The 25,951-nt window shown below is 37.0% G+C and overlaps 3 protein-coding genes across 5 annotated transcripts; 2 read left to right on the top strand and 1 right to left on the bottom strand.

Annotated features, from left to right (window-relative positions):
- The first annotated feature begins 253 nt into the window (after window positions 1-253).
- On the top strand, window positions 254-3,534 carry emc10 (ER membrane protein complex subunit 10). Of its 2 annotated transcripts, XM_043225940.1 has the most exons (8): window positions 254-397; window positions 547-613; window positions 791-903; window positions 1,036-1,149; window positions 1,328-1,512; window positions 1,860-1,953; window positions 2,520-2,622; window positions 3,231-3,534. In XM_043225940.1, the coding sequence occupies exons 1-7, from the start codon at window positions 302-304 to the stop codon at window positions 2,604-2,606; spliced, it is 756 nt and encodes a 251-aa protein (XP_043081875.1). In that variant the 5' UTR covers window positions 254-301; the 3' UTR covers window positions 2,607-2,622; window positions 3,231-3,534. The 2 variants fall into 2 exon arrangements, with proteins under 2 accessions (XP_043081875.1, XP_043081867.1); XM_043225932.1 differs by lacking the exon at window positions 2,520-2,622.
- A 5,239-nt stretch (window positions 3,535-8,773) lies between these two features.
- On the top strand, window positions 8,774-18,407 carry zgc:195001 (uncharacterized protein LOC567531 homolog). 2 transcript variants are annotated; one of them, XM_043229402.1, is made up of 5 exons: window positions 8,774-8,890; window positions 15,192-15,227; window positions 16,415-16,483; window positions 16,572-16,711; window positions 17,553-18,407. In XM_043229402.1, the coding sequence occupies exons 1-5, from the start codon at window positions 8,836-8,838 to the stop codon at window positions 17,961-17,963; spliced, it is 711 nt and encodes a 236-aa protein (XP_043085337.1). In that variant the 5' UTR covers window positions 8,774-8,835; the 3' UTR covers window positions 17,964-18,407. The 2 variants fall into 2 exon arrangements, with proteins under 2 accessions (XP_043085337.1, XP_043085342.1); XM_043229407.1 differs by lacking the exon at window positions 15,192-15,227 and having other exon boundaries at window positions 8,780-8,890.
- A 562-nt stretch (window positions 18,408-18,969) lies between these two features.
- On the bottom strand, window positions 18,970-25,021 carry akt1s1 (AKT1 substrate 1 (proline-rich)). Its single transcript, XM_043233932.1, has 6 exons — window positions 24,884-25,021; window positions 23,206-23,869; window positions 22,853-23,126; window positions 22,685-22,768; window positions 21,735-21,904; window positions 18,970-20,081 (listed from the first exon to the last, which is right to left on the bottom strand). The coding sequence occupies exons 2-6, from the start codon at window positions 23,587-23,589 to the stop codon at window positions 19,944-19,946; spliced, it is 1,050 nt and encodes a 349-aa protein (XP_043089867.1). The 5' UTR covers window positions 23,590-23,869; window positions 24,884-25,021; the 3' UTR covers window positions 18,970-19,943.
- Window positions 25,022-25,951: the final 930 nt, after the last annotated feature.

Genomic DNA, 25,951 nt, shown 5'->3' with positions numbered 1-25,951 from the left:
TTTATTGTTCTTTTTATTACATTTAATTATTATACAAATGCACTAAGCAAAAGGATTTGTTTTTGTAGCGAGATCTGGCAAATTTTCTCTAACGTTAGTTCATTCTAGTGGTTAACGAAGACAAAGCACAATTATCAGGAAAACATATTAATGATTATAAAAAATAGCGCATTAATATAAGAATTATTATGCACCGTGTAAGTGTGCTACAATCGGCATCTTTACAATTTCTCACGAATTTTCTTTTGAAACGCTGCACTTCCGGTACACAGAGGGGAAGTCTTTCAAGGCTTGCGACAAAATGGCAACGTTAAGAGTCTTGTCGCCTTTTCTGTTCGTCTTGTCAACTGTAACGCTGTTATGGACACAATCTGGCGAATGCAATAATGGTCGAAGGGTAAGTCTAATATATCTGTGAAACCCCACGTTCACGTGATGTGTATTTTACGTGTATGTGCTGCCTTGCGTAGGAAGCTTGTTAGCATGCTAGCCTGCTGTCTAAACTGAATGCAAATGAATGAATGTGAATGGGTTTTTTTCTGCCAGTCAGGAGATGCGGTGGACACCGATTTTAGCGGATTCTCTGTGCCATTAGAGCACTCATTTGAAGTGGGTGAGTAATAAGGTCATTGTGTTATATATATATATAGGATATATATATATATATATATATATATATATATATATATATATATATATATATGTATGTGTGTGTGTGTGTGTGTGTGTGTGTGTGTGTGTGTGTGTGTGTCTCTCTTTGCAGTTTACTCACTGTTTGTCTTTGTTTTAGATGATGTCCCCAAATTTCGCCTTCGTGGTGCCCTGCAGTTCAGGGATGGAAGAGAAAACGGTGTGTATCTCTCCCAAAACCAGCTCTCTGAGAAAGACAGGAGTGCACTGAAGGTGAGAAGAGGCAGTTTGTAGGAAAGCAAGGGTCTTTGTGGCTATGGAGGAATGAATGTCATGGTGAAATGAGTGAAGCCTATCTGCTGTCTCTCTGGTATAATGTGGTTTTTCTCGGTCTATGTGCTTCAGGATGTGGCAGCAGTTGATGGTCTGTACAGGATTCGAGTGCCTAGAGTCTCTCTGCAGGTGGACAGACAGACAGAGAGACAGTCTGAGGGTTACCTTACTACATTCGTTAGAGCTGTAAGTCAACACACACCCACATATATGTATATATATGTGTGTGTGTGTGTGTGTTATTGTAGAATTTCAAAATATTAAGGTTTAGGTGCAGTGTGTGTGTAAATGTAGACATTGTTATATTGTATGACATTTTTAGCTATGAATTCTTGTCTTGATTTTATTTTATTTTTTTCCCAAGTGCTCGCTAGTAGAGTCCCACCTCAGTGATGTCATCACCCTTCACACTGACGTCAGCGGATATATCATTGGCATTTCCATAGTTACAGTTCCTGGGTCATGTCATGGGATAGAAGTGGAGGATGAGGTTGACCTGGAAGTGTTTAATACAACAATAAGTGTTGTGGCGCCAGTCACTGCACCTGCGTGAGTTCACACACACACACACACACACACACACACACACACACTCACTCACTCACACTCTCAGATTGATACTTGTGTTACTTTTTTCTGACTCCAAGGTCCATTTTATCCAGAACAATATTGAATGATTGTGGATTGTGGTTGTATTTTAAAAAGGATTCTTATCATAACTATCTGTAAATAGTTGAAAGACTTATTGGGGAAACCTTAAAAAAAGAGTTTGTACTATGTTATTTGACCATAGATAAATAAATCATAGGGTAGAATAGGTAGACACTACACTCACAAATTGCATTGTTATTATCAGCTCATCTGGAAATGAGTGTGTCTCTCTGGCTTTGATTTAGACCTGAAACAGCACCCTACATTGAGAGGATGGAACAAGAAATGGAAAAGAAGGGCAAAAACCCACAAGAGCAGAAATCCTTCTTTGCCAAATATGTGAGTATTTTTAGTTTTTCATTATGACACGTTACATTGCTGTTTTGCCAGTTTTTACTTTAGGTTTCTGTTCACATAAATATGTTTGCATTTGACTAATTATTAACATGATCATTTTCCCCACCTATCTAGGTAGGTAGGTTTTGTATTATTACATTAATCTCCTCTTATCCTTTATTTCATCTCCTGTCCAAATGACCTCCATTCCTGCTAATAGTTTTTTTTTTTGTTGTTGCTCTACTGTCTCTTTTGAATTGGCATATTTGTTTGTTACTTGTGTTTGATTAACAATTTGTCTTCTGGAACTAACCGGCTGCGGTGCCTAAGCTGACCGTTCCTGTGTGTTTTCGTGTGTTGTATTTTGAGCTAACCATTGTTTCATTTGCTGCTCTGCTCCGCGTTGAAGCTGCTGGTCCCGAATACTCCTCCCAGTACTAATGTCCCTTTTCGAGACCGGTGTCTTAATTCTCCAGCAGCCGCGTGTCGTGCTCGGCTGTTCTGCATTCACTATGCTGTGACTGTGCTGTGTCTGTGCTGACTTTGTGCCGGTCTGTGCTGTGTTCCAGTGGTATTTGATTCTGGGAGGTGCAGTGTTCCTCATGGCCACCAGTTCAGCACAAACCCCACCAGGGGGCGCCAGAGAGCAGAGCTGATTTCCATTCATTTCAAGTACTGAAATCTCATTTTAGCCTACTTGGTTACTCTGTCACTCCAGCTGCATTTCTCAATGTTGTGTGTGTATATGGGCCGGCACACGCTTCCACATACATACAAACTCAAATCCTCTGATTCTTCCTGTGTTTCAGCTTGGTGTTCAGTTGTTCATGTGCGTCCTTCTTACGTTTTTTTTTTTTTTTTTTTTTGTACGTTTCCTGCTGGGTCATGACCAGATCAGTGGTGTTTTGTTTTAAATAGGGGCCTCCCAGTTAGGTAGGCCGGTAATTTTAGCAGTTGATTGTAGTCTCCGAGATGTTCATGACCCACGCTGCTTGCCTCACTCTTTCCTGTTTTTTCAGTCTCATTTCTCCTAATTTCTCCTTCCCGGTGGAAAGTGTTTTGTAAGGAGCAGTAAGTGGTGGAGGTTGGACAGTGAGAGAGCAAGGAAGGATGAAACTGAAAATGATTTGCTTGGGGAAACCAATTAATTCAGTGGCTTGATTGTTTTGCACCTAAACATTGACTCTGGAGAGGAACCGTCGTGTTGCAATCATTTTTTTAACTGCGTATAAATGTGTAAAAACTTTCTGTTGTGTTTCTCTTTTCCCTTTCATCAACAGTGGATGTATATTGTCCCTCTCGTTCTTTTCCTGATGATGTCTGGAGCTCAGGATCAGTCTGGGGGCGGCGCCGGAGGTGGGGCAGCCAATGGCGGAGGACGATGATTCCCATGGCAACAAACTCCTGTGTTGTACATAATAATAATTTAAAGCGGATTTTGAGTTCATTGACTGGCATAATGATACATACACTTACAAAAAAAAAGATCCTTCTAAAGAGATAATGATCGAAAAACTTAACTTATAACTGTATTGTTGGATTACGTTTTTACTACTGATTTAATAAAATAATTTGATGACCGTTGAAGTTGTCAGCACGGTTATTTACTAGAAATAATGCCATCCATAAATAATAATACAGGTGTTTTCAAACGGATGATCGCTGGATGCAGAGCTTTAAAAGTTTATCTCTTCATTCTCTTATCTGTAGCTCTTAGTCTTGTTTCCCGGCCCAGTGCCATTTGAGCTGGTTTGTTTTGAATCATGTTGATGCTGGTAATACCACACCTCTCTGCACCTTGATGCCATAAATAACTAGTCATCTACTGTAAACCACATATCTTTTCATCGTTTTTATGCTGTAAGCTCAATACTAAACTAATATAAACCTAACATTTCTGCAGGGAAAATGTAATCACAAAAACTTTAAGTTCTCTTAAGGTAACAAAGCTCTCTTTTGAATTAAAACAAATATTTTGTTTTCAATAAAGTGAAGTTAAAAAAGCGTTCCGCTTGACTAATATACTTATGTAAGTCAAAGGTATTAAATCAGCTAAAATGATAAAATGGACATTGTTATAGCCAAAGGACTTAAAGTTTGTATGTTTTAACAACATGATATTGTAAAACAACCACTGTATTTTTCAGCATGGAAGTAAGCCTTGATGAAGTAGAGAAAATATTATAATGAGAAGAATAATAACTTGCAGTAAACTACAAACCAGTGTGTTCATAATTAAAATAATATTGTGAGACTATCAAGCAGATTGCCGTTGACACCAGAAGCCAGACCCATAAAATTTGCAAATGACCACATCCACTCTTAGGGTGAAAATAAGGTGGATTTTTTTAAATCTTCCTGATTGGCTGAGACAGATGTACTGACAATGACTCTTAAAAGAAATAAACAGTTTGAAAGTGAAGATAAATATTCTACATTAGGCCTATAATCGAAAAGTTTAAGAGCAGTAAGTTGTTTTTTTTTATCAATACGTTTATTCGGTAAGGATGCATTGCATTGATCAAAAGTTTTTTTATTTCATAAACGCTGGTTATTTTAACTTTTATTAAATCAAAAATATTGTAAACAATGCATCACTATTTCCACAAAATTATTGAGCAGCACAACTGTTTTTTTAACATTGATAATACTGTAAAAGGTTTCTTGAGCAGCAAATCATCAGCATAGATTCACGTGGCACTGAAGAGTAAAGTAATAGACGCTTTGCCATCTCAGGAATAAATTACATTCAATACACAGTTACAAATAGAAACACATTAGTATAATTGCTTAAAGTGGAAGGTAGGTTACCAGCATAGCTAAAATTTCAACGATTATTTAGTATTAATTAGATCATATTTCATAGGCTTTAGACAAAATATGCCCTATTTTATGTTCATTAAGATTCAGACAAATGGCAGCTTTGAAAACAAAACTTGACCTTTGACAAACATGATTTTATCCATCCTGCTTCATAAGAGGTTGCTAATCGCACGGCTGTTAGTGTGTGTCGTAAACAGAAGGGAACCTGGGGAGAGAATGTTCTAGACCAGCTTCCCGCAGACCCGGGGCTATCTTTGTCAGCTGTCAGTCATTCTCATGCTTGTCGGTCTGTTTGTCTTGGGCCCGTTCATCTGTAGCTTTGGCAGTGTGTGGAAAATCTGGATCTTATGAGGCTCAGCGCCGACAACACTCTGCCGTGTTCCCCTAAACCCTTAACTACACCACCCAGCCGTGTCCTCTGAAAGATTTTGCAGTCCCGTGGAGCGGGACATCTACAAGTCGATGATCGCAATCAATCACAGTTTCAGGCCAAAGTCAATGTCACAGTTAAACTCTAAAGCAAGGAGGAGAGAGCTTGAATGAATTTCAAAGTCATTTGGAAGTAAAAGGATCTGCTGGTATGTAAAGGTCTGGCACCTTTTTGCTTACAGGCCTCTGTAAGCAGCTCGGGTGGGCTAAAATGTACCAGGTCAAAGGGCAACGCAGCAGGAGATGTTGATTTGTTTCTTAAAAAGTTGTGCATCTGGCTTTACAAATCTCAAGCGTTTATCTGTCTGCAAACGTATGACGTTGGGCAACTTGTGATTTTTCTTTAGGTAGAGATCCAATTCAGCATAGATCTATCATCGCATGATGAATGTGTGGATGCCAAGAAGCACATGGTTGAAACTGAGACAGAACAGAGGTGTGTGTGTCAAAGTGCATTTCTTTCTCGCTCACTCTGTCTCTCTTCACCCGTCGCTGTACTTTTCCAAACACATGACATGAGAGGAATTGACACAATATGACATGCTAGTTTCACTTAATCCGTATTGCATTTAGGACACTAAACATCAGCAAAATAAGGTTTAATTTTCGGGAGATGCAAGGTGTGTCAGTTGCTCGGCCTTTGCTAACATCTGATTCTCAGTCCACTTCACTTGAACTGCTTGACATATGAGACTGCAGCAATACATATAGCAGGAAAAGTAAACAGAAACCTCAGTTTTGGAGAGACCTCTGTCAGCGGAGAGTCATAAATCTCACATCCTCTCACTATGTGACCAGTTGTGGCACTATTACTACCTGTTACCCGGAGTACACCTGCCAGGGATGCCAGAGTGATTTGAAGTATTCTGAGCTTGTGTTTAGTTCACATTGGTCAAATGGTCAGTGATTTTCTATAAATATATATAGTGATAGGTTTTCAAAGTTATGTTAAAAGCACATCTTTGAAAGACTAATGAGGAATTGTTGTGATACAGGTTTAGTTATTTCAGGTTATTTGATCTGTGTATTTATTGGTGACTGTTTTTACGTATTTGAAGCACTTTGGGCAACCTAGAGTTGTACTCTATCTATCTATCTATCTATCTATCTATCTATCTATCTATCTATCTATCTATCTATCTATCTATCTATCTATCTATCTATCATGATTACTATTTTAATTGCACATAATTTACTGTCATCTTTTAGTCTGTTATGCATAAATCACAGGTAACTAGCATCAAACAACTAAAATAAGCAATGCGGTCATACATAGTGTGATCTGATTTATACAGAACAGACTAGTACACAAACAGTGTCCAACTATGTACAGGTTAGCCTACAAATCATTGTCATTCCGCCCATGCTATTTCAGAGGGAGGCATGGTTAGGGTGTCTCTTAAAACGTCCTATACATTCACATACCCACACAATGCTCTGTATTTTAGCTAAAGATAGCATACAGTTGCCACCTATTAAAATTCCACCGCCTAACTTACAAGTCTTCAAAGCGCAGGGAGTGCTCCATGGAAGGGAAGCTGTTTCTCATTACAACGATAAAGAGAGAACAGAGGTGCTAAGAGGAAGAGTGAGAAAAGACTGAGCGTCTGAGGGGCGAGGAATACACCTGTCTGGTTTATCAGGAACCAGGAACAGGCCAGACACTGACATAATCGACATTCAAGCATTAAAGAGTCCCCGCGTGATTTACTCACAGATTTGAGACGGAGAAACGTCTCTCATTACTGAGTGATAATGTCATGTAATACGGATCAGTGGCTCCACTTTAGATTAGTACAGCTTTGCTGTTTTTCCTACCCTTCCCTTTGAATAAGAATCTGATGCTTTTTTTTTTTTGGGAGGCGTCGTGAGCTTTGACGCGAGGTTTGCTGCAACTACAGGCAGTTTCTGTAAATCTTTCAGTCTGTGTTCAGTGTGAGGTAAGATTAGTCTAAATCATAGTCTCCCTTCTGAGCCATTTGTAAAGTTAAAATGTTCTGATACCTCAGTATTAGCAAAGCCGCTGTGGATGCATAGCTACGCAATGTAAACAAAATATGCCTTGGTTTGCGTGTGAAGATGTCCTTCAGACGTGGCAGTAATGTGAGTGCAGTGTCAGACCCCTGCTGAACTCTGAGGTCAAGGAAGCCATTCTGTCTTCTTCTGGTATAAACAAACACTTTCTAAATCTTCTTCAGTGAAATAAGCTGAAATACGGCACTGAATATATTTAGATTCATAATCACAATCTACAGAAACGTACATTTTTCTGTCCCTGGCCTTTACAGAATGAATTACAAATTAAAAGCACAGTAGGGTTAATATATATATATATATATATATATATATATAATATATATATATATATATATATATATATATATATTAAAATGAAACAATATGTTATTTGAACAATAAAACCTTCTTGAGCCATCGATGCAGCAAAATTTGTTTTTATTTAATGATTAAAAAAATTCCAAGCACCACAAAACAGCTTGTCCCCATAGACATGTAAAAAAGTGCTTTATTCTGAGGTGAAAATTTAAATGTTTTTTACCATTTAAAATAGAACAATGTATTCGTTACTATCAAATATATGATATAAATGGCACAATGAAACAAAATGCTAAATAAAATAATATTATAAAATATATAATTAAAACAGCGGTCCCCTGAAGTTGTGTCACTGGGGTTACTGTTTAACAAAAATCTGTTATTTTGATTAAAAAAAATGACTTCACTTGACTTCATCCTTTACTAAAAGGAAAAAAGGCCCAAGTTAAGTCCACAGTTTTTTTCAGTTATCAGAAATGTTCTCATTTATCTCACAATTTCATATGACATCACTGTTGAACTATTTATTGTTATAGAATTGTAAAAAAAAAAAAAAAAAAAACAATACAAATGGCTTAAACTACTTAATTTAGTGAGTTTACCATGATTGACAACATATGGTTTCATAACTTGCAGCAGACATTTTGTAAAATGCATTTTTTTCATGAAATTTGTTTCTGGTGTTATTGGTAACACCACTGAAGATCAGAATATCAGGTCTCCGGTGATTCATTGCGTCACTGGTGTTAATGTATTGTTTTTTCTTTCACATTAAATGAATAAAACACAATCTTCTTATTTCTTGCATTTTCAGTTGTTTTGGCAACTCTTAATACGTGTGTTGAAAATAAAATCAAGAAATAATATTTAATAAAATCTTCTAATATTGCTAAAGAAGGTGACACCAGTGACAAAAAAATGGTATATGAAAATAAAAAATGAAATAATTTGAAATAATGGCATAAAAAAAGCTGTCATTTAAATCTATTCATAAAGTCCAAAGGCAATCTAATAACGTGGTCTAAGTTTGAATTGATCTTTTAGGTTTATCTTGCCATACTAAAAATGCACATTTCTATAGAATGACCCAGCTGTGTATGTTTGTGGGATATCGTTTCATTACCTCATCTGATGGTAACACGTGAGTCCTTTAGGTAACAGGATGGACCTCCACCACATACAGACCCCCCCCCTCCCCTTTGACAGTGTCTTTTCCTCCCCCTTTTTCACGGAGTGAATAAGAAGGGTGACCCAGAGACAGAGAGACTCAGAGTCGAAAGACGCTCATCCAGCCCAGCGATGCCCAGTAGTACCCCAAGCACCAACGGAATCATGCCTGAAGTGAAGAAAGCAGGTAAGGGCTGCTCTCATTGCATCACCTATCTCAGTTCATTATCAGCAGGACAGGCTCACCTGTGTGCCAGAACCCATTCATGGTGACTTGCTACTGATGCATCATTAGAAGTTGTTTTATATTTATTTTTTTATTCTGGCAATAGCAGATATACAAGTAAAACTTCAGCAGCTTTTTGTTGTGCATTTGTACCTTAACTTGTATGCAAAGAAGGCGCTAAAATTGACTCGAGAAAACTGACATTGTAAAATAAAATAGTATAGAAATAATAAAACGAAATGCAAAATAAATCATAATATAGACATAGAAAAATAGCAAATTTATGTAAGGGAAGCACAAAAATCTGATTAGATATTAGACAGTGAGTATTTTATTATTATATTTATTTAAAATAATTCTTGTAAATGACAGGGTAAAATGGACAAACAACTTCATTTTACTTTTTAAATATTTTTATTATTTAAATTTAATTATAAACATTTTATTTAATTTATTTTTATACATATTGCATTGTATGCATAATTATCTTAATAATTTGTTTATTTTATTTAAAGTATTTTTCTCTTTGTCTTCTTGGTACATCACAAAATACGAATGCCTGCTGCATGTGGTACTGAAATAGACCGACAGAAAAACAAAGTAAAATATCATGTATATATGTGTATGTGTGTGTGTGCACCAATTTAGCCATATTTTGGAGACAATTATGTACCCTGTAGTGTGCAAAAACAGAAAACAAACTCCCAAAATTTTCAGATGTACTTAAATGCAATAAAAAAATTTTTTTATATATATATATATATATATATATATATATATATATATATATATATATATATATATATATATAATATGTCAGCGATTAGGATTAGATTACTGTTTCTAACTTGTTGCACCTGAAAACAACAGAAGTCTATAGGATGTCCCTATTTAGTTAGACGCTACTCGAACATGTGTGTGTCTCTCAAATGTAATAAATAATTCATCTCAGACTCTGGTATGCACCTGGTGAGGCAAGCAGACATCTTTCTAGACACTTGCAGTCTTCGTGCTTGAGACCTGCAGTATTTACAGTGCTGGTGACAGTACACAAACTAAAAGTGTCACCACAATGCTGACTTGATGGAGGGTTATTCCGACAGTTTGTGTATACTCTGAGACAGCCCAGATCGAAGGTGCACAGAAAAGACTAATGGGCGACAGCACGAGAAGAGGGCACCTTGAACATTATTGTCATGCTGTTACTCTCCAGGCTCTTGTGCACAGCTTAACATCTCACAGGAAAATAATAATAGTCTTTACAGTGACAAAGAGTTTAGCAGCTGCTATGCTCAGTCTATTGACAACAAATTATTATAAGAGGGATGGCCATACAAGACCTTGTACCCTCCCTCGAGTCTGCATATATTTTGAGGTAAGCATGTTGTCAAAACCTCTGTAGAGATACGTACTATTTTAAGTACTTTAAAGAGGTCAAATGCATATATACACATATGGAAAGCTTTAAGCTGTGCTTGATATTTTTTGCATGCCTGCCAGTAAAAAACCACTGGATATTTTAAAAATGTTTCCAATTTCAATATCATGCAGTAAGATTGATATACCAGTGAAATGACAAGCATTCATCAGATGAATCTTCTTTCAGGTGTTAATATAGTTGCACGGTACCTCTTTCACCCTTCTACTTTCACATGTCTCCCTCATCTGTCATCTCAACAACTCTCTCGCTCTCTCCCTCCCCCTCTCAATTTCTTTTACATTTTAGTTGTACTTTCATTTGAAAATGTTATATTTCCATTTGTAATATTTATTTGTTCATAAACATATTATTTTAAAAAATAATATTATATTATTATGCTACAATACAATATAATATCACCTTGTTCGGACCCTCCTATAAATATGCGCAATTTTAAATAAGCACAATTTTAAATATAATATAACACAATAGATTAATTGCTTCTTAGCACCTTAATAAGCTAAAAGTAATAATATAATATGATTTTAGTACTGCTTTTCTCCTTGTTAGGACCCCCTTGCACCTCATTAAAAGATGAAAGGAGGCCCCTGCCGGTTTCTTATTAACTTATCAATGATGACATGCCGCCTTCTTGATCACAGGGGTAATGAAGTGTAAAACCCACCAGTGTAACTCATCTCCACGGCTCTACTAGCCTTGTTTTATTTATGCCTTCTGAGATTTAGCCAAGCTGGGTCTGGCTTACTGGGCATGGCAGTATCTGGCAAGGCTAGCATGATGCTCCGTGAGTGCTTAATTCTCAGCAATCTAAGTCAGCATGGAAACCAACTCAATCACTGTTAAGAGAGACCCGATCTAGCCAATATCCGAGAACGTCTCTTATCCGAGCGGGTTGGATGTCTTTCCCAGGACTGTGGCGGGGTCACACCTCTGAAATCTCCCTTTACAGACATGAATCCCTCTATTTGTGCATCTGTCTGTTCGTGTTATTTTCCATCGGGCCCGTTTCAAGTAAGCAATCAACAGAGGGCCGACACTCCACATGTGGTTTTCGACACTTGTGGGGCCACAAGATCATAGCCATCGCCTTGCCTTTCAAATCATCATGCATAGCGTCTCCTTGATCCAGCCACCAAATATGAATCATACCAGCATGTCCGTAGCATGGCAGGGGATGGCTAGGCATGCTACGGACTTGTCCAACACAAACAGCTTGCTTTCTGCACTGTCATCACGAACCAAAGCCCAGCAAAGACTCTGAGGTCATCAACATAACTGCTGATGCTAAAAAGAGGCGAAGTTCGAAGTTACTCAACAGCAGACGGCTGCTCCAGTTGATACCATTAACACTTTTATTTTTTTTATATTTGATAACCGGTTCATTTACGCCTGGTTTCACAGACAGTGCTTTAAAAAAAACATTACTGGTGTCCATCTTGAGACACAAAAGGCATTGGTATATTTTAGGTTTAATCAGTGCAATCGTTTAGTTTCTTTTAGCAATTTTGTTACGTTTCAGACTAGGCTTAAGCCTTGTCCGTGAAACCAGGGGTTTATGTTTAGCTTAGAAATTATAAAGTAGAAAAGAAAGTATATCCCACAATGCCATGCTCATGATTTGCTCGTGAATGATCTGACCTTTTCAGTCACTTGATTCACTTTAGCCCGTAATCACAAAGAATCTGTCAAATGTAAAACAAAAATGTGAAAGCTACTTATTACTTTATTTTGTAAGCATAAACCTCACTAAATTTTGTTACATTTATGCTGAAGAAAGAAATATGCCCTTACATTTTACATGTAATGTAATATAATATATATATATATATATATATATATATATATATATATATATATATATATATATATATATTATATATTAATATAAAAAAACATTTTTTTGTTTTAAATATGTAAAAAAATTACATATACATTTATCATGGGTTTATCCCTATAGAGAGAGAGAGAGAGAGAGAGAGAGAGATTTTTTTTTTTACACCATGCATTGTACTTGTAAAAATCTAAAAGTAGCTCTTGTTTTTCTACTGATTTTTAGAGCGTGTATTTGTTTTTTTTTAGGAAAAACAACACAAAACTATAACCCATTATAATTATTTGCAGTACAAATAATTTTATTTGCAGTGCATCACCTTCACACTCATGTCTTCTGAATTCGCCATCGGTCTTTCACAGTTAAGCGTCGGCCCGGTGAAAGACGTGCGTGAACAAGGCTTTGTGAATGATCCCTACTAGACATTGGGGATTTCGAAACAAGGCTTTCACGTGGACCCCCTCTATGTACCTCTTGTTTACAGCATTCATGCTCATTCTCCAGCAGGTCACCACTCACAAAACACCAGGCTTGAATCTCACACCAGTGAGAAAACCTTGACTTGAAGGGCTGTCAGCATGGCTTCAGATTGCGTGAACACAGACTCCACATCCGACATTTTTAGATCTTTCTGATTTGTTTTATTTTGGAGCTCTGCTTCATGACCATGGCTGTTATGCTTGACCCCTCCCTCCCGTTCTTCCCGACTCCCTCCATACCAGCCCCTATAAGGGAGAGGTCCCGAAGAGAGGCTGAAACAGGCTATGACTGATGGAGTGACCTGTCAGCAGCAGTTGCTAATCTTTAGCCCTGATCCCTTTACCACCTCTGTTCCCTTCGCTCTGTGCCATCCATTCCTCTATAACTCCCCTTTTAAGTCCCAAGCAGCCGATGGAGTTTATATGTGCACCGGGATTATATCTATATCTATTCACTGCAGAAAGATTAATGACTGCGACATTTACTTTTTTTTACTTGTCTTCCATTTGGATGAGCATGTATCTCATAATTTCTAGATGGCCTTTAAGGGCTTCCCTGTTGTATATATGTGGAGGTCATGTGTGTGTCTCAGGTACAAAATTGTGACTGAGATGGTATTTTAGGATGCAAAAGACCTAATATGGTACACATTAGTACCTTTTTAACATTTAATTGTCTTTAGATTGGCAAAATAACATCAATTTACACAAACAAACAGGAAAGGATGAGCAACAGACATTTAAATCATTTTACAATCTGAAAGAAAAAGGGGAAAAACTATAAATGGTCATTCCCTTATATTGTCTAAATGTTGGGAAAAAAACTGCCATGCATCAATGTTACAAGTTTATATACCTTTTTGAAAAGGTATTGCCGCAGTGACAGTTTGTGCCTTTTCTGAGAGCGTAAAACAAATAAATAAAAGAATATAGAGATGATGATGAGGATGAGGATGAGGACGGTGACCTCTAAGCAGTCTGTTCTCAGTGATTGTCAGCAAGATCACAAACAGAGCTGGGGGTCTTGAACAGGTGTACAGAAGTCCCCGTCCTGTGCAGAAACCCAGCTGACCCGATCACTTAGAGGTGACCCAGTATAGTGATGTCAGTCACCCCCGTCCCCTCCCACCGCCCGGACAACTCAGCCAATCGAAAGACAGCCTCAAGTCCAAACCGCTTTTACCATCATCGCAGGCTTGCTTAAACGTGACTGAAGAATTACTGACAGCATGACTTTTTTTTTGCTGACGGTATCTGATATCACTGAAATGTGAGACTAAATTCTTTGTGGAGAATTCTTTTTTCCCCTAATCACATGACAAAAGAAACGGAAAAAAGACTTTTAATTAGACTTTTTTTACTTAAAATTTTTCAAATTAAATAAACAAAATAAATAGATATGTTAAAATAAAATAGCTAAAACATGCCTTAAACGTGTATCTTAAAATAAGATTTAAAGTTTAAATTTAAAAAACACAAATGTACAGACCTAAACCATTTTTAACATTTTTAAACTTAAAATGTCACTGAAGTTAAAGAAAATAGATACTATATATATATATATATATATATAATATTAACATTTTATCCAAATATTTCAACATAAATTCTATTTTTGTAGTAAAATTAATTAGATAAATAAATAGATATTTTTTAATATTATAATAAATATGTTTAATCGTTATAAACCATCATGCAGTGTTACTTGTCTAGCATATTGTCTTTTTTATTTCTAGACATTTAACTGAGAAACAATACAAAACATGTTGATAAATGCTTGTTGCTGGGCTCAAACCAGCTGCTTTTCCTTTTCAGCCCTTATTTTTATCCACTACTTCACCCTGTTTGCAAGATATTATGGGGATAAATTAGTTTCATTGTTACAGTGACTAATCTGCTGCAGCAACTCGCATACAATTCACACTTAAACTGGGAAAAGTGCACCAATCCGCTTAATGCCACTGATAATTTGCAACTGCTAACATTACTGTCCACGTTAACAAAAGAAGGCAAAAAAAGCAAAAAAAAAGAACTCTGAGCTAGAGACTTGCCGAGTGCTTTCTCGGAAGGTGTTTGAGAAAATCAACAGTAACAGGAAAAGTGTTAAACCTGCATCCCAGTGCTGGACATAAACATGCCAACACCACTAACACCGTGGCAGAAACAAAAATGTATTCTTGGAAACTGCTGTCAGAGCCTGTGATGTGTGTCTATGGTGAATGTAAGTTTAGGCCTAGCATGCTTCTTAGATGTAACCTAAACCCTGACAGGCATGGGTAAACTATATGATTCAGTGCTAACAACAGTGGGGGCGGATGAATGGCATACCGCGGGGTGATATATTGCGCACGAGAGGTAAGGAAGGAGGATCAGAAAAGCAATGTAAGGAAAGGGAAGACTCTAGAATGCTTGTGCAGCATCAATATCAGTTCCAAACTGCATGTGCTTTCGCTTAAAATGGTTTGCTGGTAGACTCAGATATTAACTGATGTACACGTTCCCCCCCTACAGGAAGAAAAGGATCAAAAGCAGAAGCAAATACCGCAGGTAACTGTAAACTACTCTTACTCAGAGCGCCCCCTTTTGCCACAGCTGCTCTCCAAAACCCCTCCCTCCAGAAACATGCAAACCCGCTAAACCATTTTTTTTAAAAAGTGACACCGTCCAACAGGGACATTACATTAGCAGGAAGTGTCTTTTTGCCTCCCCTGAGCCCAATGAGCATACTGAGGGTAACAGAGAACGAATGGGGAAAATCTGTGTGATTGGCACTATGATTGGCCTTTGGCATTGTTCATGCGATATATGCACCTGGGGTATATTTGTAGCAATAGCCAAAACACACCATCTGGGTCAAATTTATCGATTTTTTTTTTCTTTTGCTAAAAATCATTAAGATATTAAGTAAAGATCATGTTCTATGTTCCATATTTACTGTAAATATATTAAAAATTAATTTTTTATAAGTAACACGCATTGCTAAGAACTGCATTTTAAAGGACAACTTTAAAGGTGATTTTTTTTTTCAGATTACAGATCAAATCAAACAAACCATACATCAATGGATCAATGGAAATAAATAACCGTATTTATTCAGCTTTCAGATGATGTATAAATCTATAAAAATAATTGGTTTTGTGGTCCATGGTCACATATAATAAATCAAATTTTCGAGCACAACCTGCATCCAAAAATTGGCCCGAATAAATAAATAAATAATGGTGCTAATGGGAAATAAATATAAAATATGATTTTATTAGCAATGAGTTAATAGTTTCAGATTGTCATGCATATGTTATTTGTGAACTGAAGTTCAACTATTTCTTTTAATATTTGTCACATTCAGTAAGGCTCTGTAAACACTGCGGTGTAGCTACCTTTAATGTCACCATGTTCAATGCCTGCTAAAGCCACCTCACAGGTCATTATCAACAAGTCATTCAAGGTTCGGAGAACATACTAGTCTTATAATAGAACAGACACTTATATTTCAGATCAAAATAGCATGTAAATCTGACGATTTGGTTAGCATGTGTGATCATTACCATGACTTTTTCAAGGTGATTGCTGCTGTCTTTACACCTCGCTGTCTTAATAGTGTTAACGGGAGAGGATCATAATACAATGGAAATCACATGAAGCTTGGGCCTCCATTAGACAGCTGACATTTAAATAGGATTATGCAGTCATGGTATAGAATTATAATGACCTCTTGCTCTTTCTTCTTTCTTCAGTCGCAGAAAAGGCACCTCCATATGATCCCAACATCACTGAACCCAACACCAGAGCTGAGCTGATGAAATGTACGAGCAAATGTTACAGGAATCGTCTTGTTTTTGTACTTTTTACACAGTTCTGTATTATAATTTACCTCTGAAATGTTTTTCTCAGACTGGATTAATCTCTCTCTGGACGACCGAACTGCTCAGAAAATGTTGTGGCTCTCAGAAGGTGGATCCAAAGTGTCACGTATGACAGAAGAAGTGTGTCCTGTTCTAGACAGGCCAGAGAGATACGAACATTCACCACAGGTATGTGTACGGCTCGTTTAATTAATTTCCTTCATTAGTAATTATTATCTTCTTATTTATGTTTTCAAGGCTTAGTTCATGCAAAAAATAATTTGGTCATCATTTACTCACCCTCAAGTCATTGGAAAGTCTAAAGAAAAAAAAATCATTTTAATGTTTTAAAGTCCGTGTTAACATTTGCAAGCTTCACGAACTGCATAAAAACATCATAAAATTAAATTAAAACCAAGTCTTCTCAAGAGACATGATTGTTTTATATGATTTGATGTAAGATTTGTTTTAGGCTTCTATTCACACACAAAAAAAAATTCAATTTAAAAAATTAAAAACGACATGACATGAATCAAAATTATGAGATTCTAGGAGATTATGAGAAAAAAAACCCATTCTAAATTAGAATGATGAGAGTCATAATTAAAACAAAAAAGTACATTTTAAATAATAAATTAAAACTATTTCATTATATATTAACATTTTGTTATAATATCTTTTATCTCATAATTACAACTTTTTGTTATGGTTTTTGAACTAATGACCTTTTTTTCCCTCAGTTTTTATGTTATGATTATGACTTCATCTCACAGTTCCCTTAGTCATAGATCATAGATGTCCTAGTCTCACTTTTTTCTTTTTTGTTTTTGCGAGGGAATTTTTTTCTGTGCCAGAAATGTGTTTGCCTGATTGATTGATTAATTCGCTCACAAGTTCAACCCGTAAGGACAGCTATGTAAGTTTGAAATGACACGAGGGTGAGTAAATGACAGAATGCAATGCTGTTGTGGTCAACATGTAGTAACTACGCGACTGCCGCGAGGATAACTTTCACGATGTCCTCCTGAAGGTGCTGTGTAAGGAGGGTTTTCTGGGCAGTCGTGGGTACTGGGAGGTGGACTACGAGGGCTGGGTGGTGATTGGGGCAGCCTGTGAAAGCGCAGGGAGGAAGGCTAAAGATGGTGCGTGTGGACTGGGAGAGAATGACCTGTCATGGGGTGTGGGCTGGGCCGGGTCCTGCTACCATGTCTGGCACAACGGAGAAAACGTCGAATTCCAGGCTACCCTCTGTCCCACCATCGGCATCTACGCTGACCAGCCAGCTGGCATTATCAAGTTTTTCCTGGTCGAGGATGGCGAGAACGGCTCCAAGGAGGCCAAACTGATCCATCGGTTTGCAACCAGTTTCAAAGAGAAGCTCATCCCTGGTTTCTGGGTGGGCAGAAACTCCTACTGCTGCATCCGAAAGAAGGATCAGTAGGAAGAGGAGGAGGGGTTGGAGGGAAACAGGGTAAGGGTGATGTGAGAAGGAGGATAGGAAAGTTTGAGAAAGAGCAATGAGGAGTAACACACACAAAAAATTACAAAAAAACATAATACTAAAACTGTAAACAGAGACTTGCATTCTAAACCTGAATCTGCCTGTTAGTAAACACTAGGTTGATTCAAAATGTAGTGTTTTAGTATTTTAACCAGCAATTGAATTGGTGTAGCATTAAACTTTATACTAATTATTATATAGTCACTGTATTAATTTTATATTCCATGTGATGACAAAGGCAGATACTGTAGGAAGTATTTCTCTCTGTATCCTAATAAACGATTTCAAAAAAATAATGTGTGATATATGAGTGGTGTGGTGTTTTTTTTTGTTTAGTTCTATTTTTAATTGCTGCCATGTCTGTAAAACAAAGTAAAGGTCTTGGGGAATAATCAAGGGGTCAGTGTTCATCTGGTTAGTGTGACCCAGTTCACAAATGTCTAAAACAAAAAGAAGTATTTTTAAAAGTATTTTTAAAAATGTATGGAAAAAAAATTATAATATATATATATATATATATATATATATATATATATATATATATATATATGTATATTTGTATTTTAATATTTACTATTTCTTTTTTTAATATTTTACTATTTATTTATACAAAATATAAATATACTCTAAATGAAGTTATTTTGTAGTGAAAGGTTTGACACTCCCAGACTAAGAATATTTTGCATCCATGGCTTAGCTAACACAAATCTAAATGAGATTAATGGAAATTAAATTAAAAAGGGAAGGGGAATAAATTTGAGATAGCTTTGTTGTATAACTAATTTGTAAGATGATTTGAATAGACGCATAAAAGAACTACAAAAAAAAAAACTACAGAAAAACAACAGCGCCCTCTGCTGAGCACAAGAAGCATCGACTTTCCTCAGAGTTGAAACATCTTAATAAAACTTTTAAATGCAAATAAAATTCACAAAGGACAACAGAATTCGACAACAAACAACTTGTTTATTCAAAAAAACGCATTTACTTAAACATTGAACAGTTGTGAAATGTTTAAGATGAACACATAGCTGGTTGACATCTGTAGTGTTGTAAACCCTCGTATTTGACACATCCTTCAGTCTATCAAGAATTTAGAGTTACCGTACTAATCGACACTTGGTATTTCCGCATTCATATCAGTTATCAGCACATTAATTAGTTGTAACGCAGAAACCCCGGTCATTTGTTGGTGAAAAATCCCACACATTCGTGTTTTCCGAAATGTTAATTGTCCTTTCATTGTCTTTTGCTTTACAAAGCATCGATCTAGAAAGTCTTCAGGACAGTATTTGAAATAAAAGTGAGTGCACACAGGCAGAGAGTGACATCATTTGCAAGCATTCACATTAACGTCTAGTCAGCTTTGGCGATCTTGCCAGGGAATATACACCACTGAATTCATATCTGAAAGCAGCAGCCTATATATCCAAGAACATGTAGTGTTTGCTAATGTACAATGCTCCTCCGGTGATAGATGTGCGAAAATAGGCGTATATGCTATCAGTAAATCCCGCACTGCTGAGGAAAAGTTACCGGGTAAGATTAGTAACATTGATGTACATTCGCTCCGTTAGTGTTTCTCGATGAAATGCACTATGTAAATAAAGTCTGCCACAACCATTCGGTCAAAGCCAAAAGAAATTCTCCAATTAAGACATGCGAATCAACCCCTCCTCCTCCTGCTGCAGATGTAAAGGGCTGGTAAAGGTTTCGCCACTTTCAGTTCCATAGAAATACTAATGATATGCAGGAAAAAGCTTCAGTTTTGGCAACATTTTTGCTAAAAAAAACAGCCGTCAAACTCTCCAGTTCCGTTCGAATCACTTTCGCGCACAAACACGCTCACGGTTCGCCCCCGTTCCCCATCTCTCGTTCTCATGCACGCTCAAACATACATACGCACACATTCGTCCCCTCTCAGTGCTTCAGAGAGAAGTCGCCCGTGTTTAGGCGAGGTCGTGGCAGTGCTCCAAACATCTCCGTCCCGTCCGTGGCTCCCGGGACGAGCAGAGCTTTCATACTGGCAGCTATGTGGTCCAGGTCTGTACAGCCCACCTGAAAATAAGAGAGGCATTTTATTTAACCTGAAAATAAGAGTAAAAGTGATTAAATGTGACAAAATAATAACAAAAAAAACACATTAAGTGGATTTTGTCACAATGGTAGCAAGGGTGACATTAAGAAAAGACTTGGCAATAAATTGTATTGATAACGGTGTCAATAATTTAGAGTATAGATTTTCTACCCCAATCAAAAAAAAGGAAAAGAAAAAAAAAAAGAAAGAAATAGGTTATGCTTAGGGCAATAAATCACTATATATTCATGCACATAAAACCAAAATATGAACCTTTCATTACCCATAATTTTTTTAATTATTTTTTTAAAACTGTTAATTTAATAATTTTACGATATTAAAATATTTAACAAAATTACTGTTTAACGGTCTTTTTGATCAAATGAATGCAGGACTGAGGAACCTGTGTGAGGTGTGCGATACATATCTTCTGCAGTAATATATTAATTGCCGTTTTAACGAAGTGCGATTTGACATTATCAAGTATTTTGCAAAAACAATTCAAAGCACCTCTAAGAGTGAACGCATATGTATGTGAATTTATTCGTCTACAGGCATCTTCCCAATATTTTGGGAAGACTTATCACTAGGAAAATGGCTAGAAAAGTCATGCGTTGCTTCTCTTGTTGCCCTTCGACTGAAAATTACAACCAAAAATGGCACGATATGATATCTTATCAGAATGCTATTTTATGAACTGTTTATTCTGAGTTGTGTTGCAGTAAAAAGTGCCAGTAGCTCACAGAGTGCAACCATTAGACGTCATTGTGCACATAAAATATATATATATTTTTTAAAATAACAAACACCTTTCATGCGTTTCTATTACTTATTTTAGTAAGAGACATAATTTACGTTATATTAAGCTATAAATCCCTTTAATAGATTTATGTTTTAGACACAATGTTTCCTGTTTTTATCTATTTTAACAACACAAAAATTATGCAAAACACAACCACAGCATCTTTTAACAGCGTGACGGTGATTTGTTTCTAAATGAATCAACCGTTTAAATGACAGTCACAATGACTCACTTTATTTTACAGTCGCTTACTGCAGAGTATTGTATAATTTAATTCATTTTAAATATCAGTATTCAAAACACAATGGACATTTTTAGAAAAATTGCCTTTATAAAAGGTAAAAATGCTTATAAATGTAAAAGAAATCTGTTAAAGCTTAATGGAAATTAAGTTCTATCGGTGTGAATTGATCAGTACACAGAATATGAAGAATATCACAAACTTCAGGAGTCGACTATGGCAGTCCTTAAGATACCACCACAATAACACACTATATTATAAAATATTGTCTAATTATCATTATAACTAAATAAAATTAAATAAAAAAAAGCAAACAACAAACAACAAAACAGAAAATATAGACTTTTTTTTGTCAATATTGCACACCCATAGGAACAGGAGATTTTTTTTTTAATGAAACTGTTTATAAATGCAATTTTAGCCCAAATGAGTAATCTAGTAGATGGCATAATTTTGCCATCTCCAATTTTAAATATCCTTTGTATTAAAACTGCAAAAAAAAAAAAAAGGAATTTGAATTGTCAGGCTCTTTAAAGCTGTTGTAGGAGGTTATGTGGATGAGAGCATGTATGAAGCGGAGGAGAAACTGACCCGTTCTCCACTGTGGGAGTCACCCTGAGGGGCATGGTTGTTCCTGTAGCCCCACACCGGTATAGACACGGGCAGTGAACGGGCCATTGCCAAAGGGTTAGAAGAGCGAGACGCCAGGTGACCCATTGCCAAGCCACGTGGAGGGGGAGGTGCTTCCTCACTCAGAGAGCCTGACAGCAATAAAACATGAGCCACACGCTGACGTTACGGTGTCATAATTCAGATAAAGATCTCTTTGATCAGATACGGTTTAAAACGGAATTACTGAATAAGGATTGTTAAAAATAAGAATACACATTATATTGGTAAGGGATAAGGTTCAGAAAGGTTTTTTTTTAATGTTTTTGAAAGAAGCATCTTATGCTCACCGAGGCTGTATTTATATGGTTAAAAATACAGTAAAACAATACATATTTGCATAAACATGTATTTTTACCGCATTTTAATATTTAATTTATTCCTGTGATGCAAAGCTGATTTTTCAGCAGTCATTACTAGTCTTCAGTGTCACATGATCCTTCAGAAATCATTCTAATATACTGATCTGCTGCTTAAAAAACAGCTGCGCTGCCTAACATTTTAAAATCCTTCATACTTTATTTACATTTTTTATAAATACATTATTTGAAACAAATCTTTTGTAATGTTTTACTGTCATTTTTGATTCCATATAATGTGTCCATATAATCAGCTGGAACTGGATATTTTTATATATGCAGATATGTGATTTCCCTTATTTTTCTTTTTTACATTTTAACACCATCTAACAGCCACTTAAAGTTACATAACACTTGAATAACATGTTATCTATAAATAACACTTGTTATCTATTTTTCATGCTGCACATTATAATGCTGTGTTGCCTAAATGTGAAAAAAATAAGTAATTCTTTACTAGATTTTTAATGGTGGTACATTATAATTTAAAAAAAAAAAACAATAATAATTCACCATCAGTGCTCTCCTCCTCCCCGTCAGACTCAAAGAAGGGCTCACAGTCACGGGACAAAGAATCCTCATCCATTGAAAAGACACCTGAAAAAGAAAGACAGATTCATTTAATTGGAATTTGATATCTGAAATGTCAAAACCCTTTTTATCTAAAAAGCAAAAAATTACCTGCAGATTCATTCAGGTTACGCCTCCTCCCATCCAAATCCTCTTCCTCCTCCTCCTCTTCTTCCTCATCCTCTTCCTCCAAGTCCTCAATTTCTGTCCTTTCTCTTGCCTTCTCGCGTTCCTCCATCGCAGCTTTCTCCCTTTCCCGCTCCCCATTCCCATGCGGACCACCCGGCTGGCCAATAGCAGCGGCCGAGTTGTAGATCGACGGGTAGCTCTGAGAATACAGCCTCATGTTGGGACTAACAGTCCCGACTCCATCTCCAGTCGAGCTCTTCAGAAAAAGGACAAAGGTAAATCACAAGGCCCTGCACTCAAAACTGCTTGAAAATAATTTAAAAAACAGCACTGACCAGTCTGTCAGACGGCACATCCACACCCAGTTTGGCTCCTCCTTCATCTGCGTTTAAACGCGTGTGTCTCTGAGCCGTCAGTAAAGTGGTGGAGTGCAGGACTGCGATGTCATCCATGTATCGCCGTGACGACTCAGCTAGGGCCCCCGGTCCCCAAACGTGATACGCATAATCAAACTTCCGCACCTGAGTCCCGCCCCCTTCGTGATTCCTCGTTCCTTCCACCTCGACCCCGGAAGGACGGAACTTCTTGTAGGCGGTCAAAATGGCCAGATCACAGCCGGACGTCTGGCTGTAAGCCTCGGCGGCTGCGAGCAGCACCAGCCAGCTCTCCTTGTGATTATCGGGGATCTCGGGGTTAGAGGATTTGGTGACAGAGGCCATGATGTGTTTATGCAACAACCTATGGCTCTGTTGAATTGTTTTCGGAATGCGTTCTTTCGGAATGTTGAAATGCTGGTGTGTGTGTGTGTGCGTGAGAGAATGTGTTTGTCTGGGTTTATGAAATGCGTTTTGCGGCTAACACACTTTGGTAATGGGAACTTGGCTTTAGTTAATGCTGATGGTACGGTTAGAGGCCCAATTAAAAAACAGGGGGACGGTGTCTGCATGCAGGAGAGAACTAGGGGAGAGATGGGAGGATACCACCGCTTGCTGATGTTACCTAGAAAAGAAAAGATAATATGCATAAATAGATATCTATGCAAAATTACAGGCATTTTTGATTTGTGACCCTGGACCAGTCAGAAGTAGCCTTTGTAGCAAGCTTCAATTCATTGCATGGGTCAAAATTACATATTTATTTTATGCCAAACATCATTCATATATTAAAGTAAAGATCATGTCCCGTAAAGATATTTTGTAAACGTCCAACTATAAATATCAAAATGCAATTTTTGATTAGTAATATGCATTGATAAGAACTTGAACTGCACACCTTTTAAAGGCAATATTCTCCATATTTTGAAGTTTCTGCATCCCGAGATTCTGAATTTTCAAACAGTTCTCTCTCTACCAAATATTGTCTTATCCCAACATATGAAATATTTATTCAGCTTTCAGATGATGTATAGCGCTCAATTTAAAAAATGGCCCTCATGACTGGTACAAAACCAGGTCCAGGGTCACATTTGGGACCGTGGAACAGCTTAAAAACCAGTTTGTTTGACTAATCAACAAGCTCATCAACCGCTGTGCAACAAACCCCCCACTCACTTTGAAGGGTACGCCTCCATTCCCCCGCACGTGTAGTACACGTACACGTTTGTTTGGGACGTTCTCGTTTAAATGAGGACCATACTTTGCACAACGATTTTAAAAAAATCATTTTCGAGGCCTGCTGTGCAGTTGCATGCAGCGGATCTGTCCGTTTCTAGAATTATCGGGACAACATGACGAACAGCCAGCCTTGATTTCTGCTGCTTTTGTTTGTTTGTTTGTTTGTCAGTGTCAGCTTTAATATGCAGTTGGCAAAAACAGCGGCTAAACAGCGGGGTGTTCGCATTACGACATTAACTGCTTTAGAGCTTGTTGATCAGTTCATTGGTAAGTGGCCAAGTGAAATGCACAGGCCAGTGCGCTCCAGCGTTAGCAATGCAGCTAAATCTATTTCATCTTTTTGCACAATTAAAACTGCATCGGGAAGATTCGAGAAAAGAAAAGCAGGTGGCTGGCTTACCCTCGTTATATCCTCCCGCCTCTGTCACAACCGTCCTTTACTTCTAAACTTTATTAAACCCTCTTTGTTAGGAGCCTGCTACCCGTGCCTGTCTCTCCCCTAGACTCCAGTGCAGCGACGCGCACAGCGCTGTTTACAGTAGGAGCAGATCGGGGTTGCCAGATCACGCAAAATAAACACGCGAATGGTCTAAAAAACAAGCGCTGAATAAGCTACCTTTTTAAGTAATGCCTTCTTTGTGTGAATTGGTTAAACATATACAAAAACGATTTTTATTTTTTTTTAAAAACCACGTTCCCCAAATACCCACAAATATCCATTCTAAAATTTAAATGGCATCTGCTGTATGTATTTTCTATATTCCACGTATAAATACCCGATTTATACTGTGAAATATTAGAAAAATATTAATTATCTTTACGTTACATTAAAATCCATTAACATTATACCTTTAGTACACGTTTTATTTTGTATTCTTATTGATATATTCAAATGACTTATTTAATCTTATTTTTATTATTTACTTAATGTTTTTATTGATTTATTGATTTTTATTGTTTTTTTGCACTGATTTTACCTAAACTGACCCCCAACATTGGATTAACCAATACTAAAATGCGATACCAACAGTTCTTATACTTACAAAAATATATATTGTATGCATCCAGCCTGCTCAATTATAGGAATACATTTCTCAGTTGTGCAGACACACCTGGTAATGGAAAACACATCCACACACCATGGGTTTGGACATTAAAACACATAACCTCTATCTAGAATTCGGTAAAACACAGGGACTGGTCTTACACATATGTAAAGGTAAATCTCAAAAAACAACATCTACGCGTAATAAGCGGACATGGCAACATTAGAGGGGACGCACGCGCCTTGCGCGCACACAACACTTTTGCAGAGGTAACGTTCAAAAAGAACAAATATAAGCAGGTGTGACATTGAAGAAGCTGATAATAAGCGATAGATAATGATTTACTGAACTTCATTTGCAGTGAGCTAATGTTTTGGTTGGTGCACACTAAAACGGTCAAATTTCTCAAGGTACTTTGCTTG

The sequence above is a fragment of the Puntigrus tetrazona genome, chromosome 3, assembly GCF_018831695.1.
Source record: "Puntigrus tetrazona isolate hp1 chromosome 3, ASM1883169v1, whole genome shotgun sequence".
Lineage (NCBI taxonomy): Eukaryota > Metazoa > Chordata > Actinopteri > Cypriniformes > Cyprinidae > Puntigrus > Puntigrus tetrazona.
The sequence above is the reverse complement of the archived record's forward strand: the minus strand, read 5'-3'. Positions and strand labels throughout refer to the sequence as shown.

What these genes read in the sequence shown, in the direction of transcription:
- emc10 (XM_043225932.1), top strand. Translation starts at nt 302, where the DNA reads ATGGCAACGTTAAGAGTCTTGTCGCCTTTTCTGTTCGTCTTGTCAACT. An exon ending in AAGACAGGAGTGCACTGAAG is followed by an intron (nt 904 to 1,035) that starts GTGAGAAGAGGC and finishes TATGTGCTTCAG; the next exon opens with GATGTGGCAGCAGTTGATGG. An exon ending in AATCCTTCTTTGCCAAATAT is followed by an intron (nt 1,954 to 3,230) that starts GTGAGTATTTTT and finishes TTTCATCAACAG; the next exon opens with TGGATGTATATTGTCCCTCT.
- zgc:195001 (XM_043229402.1), top strand. Translation starts at nt 8,836, where the DNA reads ATGCCCAGTAGTACCCCAAGCACCAACGGAATCATGCCTGAAGTGAAG. An exon ending in GCCTGAAGTGAAGAAAGCAG is followed by an intron (nt 8,891 to 15,191) that starts GTAAGGGCTGCT and finishes CCCCCCCTACAG; the next exon opens with GAAGAAAAGGATCAAAAGCA. An exon ending in GATACGAACATTCACCACAG is followed by an intron (nt 16,712 to 17,552) that starts GTATGTGTACGG and finishes GTCCTCCTGAAG; the next exon opens with GTGCTGTGTAAGGAGGGTTT.
- akt1s1 (XM_043233932.1), bottom strand. Translation starts at nt 23,589, where the DNA reads ATGGCCTCTGTCACCAAATCCTCTAACCCCGAGATCCCCGATAATCAC. An exon ending in TAACCTGAATGAATCTGCAG is followed by an intron (nt 22,769 to 22,852) that starts GTAATTTTTTGC and finishes TTTCTTTTTCAG; the next exon opens with GTGTCTTTTCAATGGATGAG. An exon ending in GGAGGAGGAGAGCACTGATG is followed by an intron (nt 21,905 to 22,684) that starts GTGAATTATTAT and finishes TATTGCTGTCAG; the next exon opens with GCTCTCTGAGTGAGGAAGCA.